The sequence below is a fragment of the Fulmarus glacialis genome, unplaced genomic scaffold (assembly GCF_000690835.1).
Source record: "Fulmarus glacialis isolate BGI_N327 unplaced genomic scaffold, ASM69083v1 scaffold11973, whole genome shotgun sequence".
Taxonomy (NCBI): domain Eukaryota; kingdom Metazoa; phylum Chordata; class Aves; order Procellariiformes; family Procellariidae; genus Fulmarus; species Fulmarus glacialis.
This window is the reverse complement of record NW_009201063.1, coordinates 2,526-3,040: the sequence shown is the minus strand read 5'-3', so window position 1 is coordinate 3,040 and position 515 is coordinate 2,526. Positions and strand designations below refer to the sequence as shown.

The window sequence follows — 515 nt, the reverse complement described above, 5'->3', positions numbered from 1 at the left end:
ACCAAAAATCCCTAACCAGGATCCCACTAGACATTACAGAATGCTGGGACCCTTCCTTGGGGTCAGGCCCCATGTCTCACCGCCCTCTGCATGTAACATCCCCTGCTCCCCGCCACCCGCCTGCAGCCACTCAACAGGAAGGAAAGGAGGCACTTACTCCACTTCGGAGAGACAGGGACAGCTCTGGAGAATGGCAACGATCTCCTTTGCATGTTGGGAAGACAGGTTGTGATCCTGCAAGCTGTGAACAGGAAGGGTTAATGAGCAGTGAGGGGCAGTGGGCCCCAGGCACTTCTGGTGTCTCTCTCCAAATGAGGGCACACAGAAGCAGTGCCAAGAAAGGGAGGTTTTACTCTCTGCTCAGCCACGCAATCCTGAGCATATTACTCTGCCCCTCTGTAGCCAGTGCTGCAAAAGGAGTGCAGAGGGACACACTTGCAGAGGGCTGCACAAGGTCAGTGCCTTGTGTCAGAGCCACCTGGCACTGCCGTCGATGGGAAGGGGATGGATGTAAT

General features: G+C 55.5%; 1 protein-coding gene across 1 annotated transcript in view; it reads right to left on the bottom strand.

The window, feature by feature from the left end:
* The window catches only part of LOC104073869 (protein NLRC5-like), a gene marked incomplete at its 5' end in the record, with an annotated part of 31,185 nt that overhangs the window by 28,273 nt on the left and 2,397 nt on the right, over positions 1 to 515 (bottom strand). Inside the window, one exon of the mRNA XM_009573801.1 lies at positions 158 to 241. Within this exon, the coding sequence (XP_009572096.1) occupies positions 158 to 241 (84 nt within the window). The remainder of the gene's footprint in view (positions 1 to 157; positions 242 to 515) is intronic.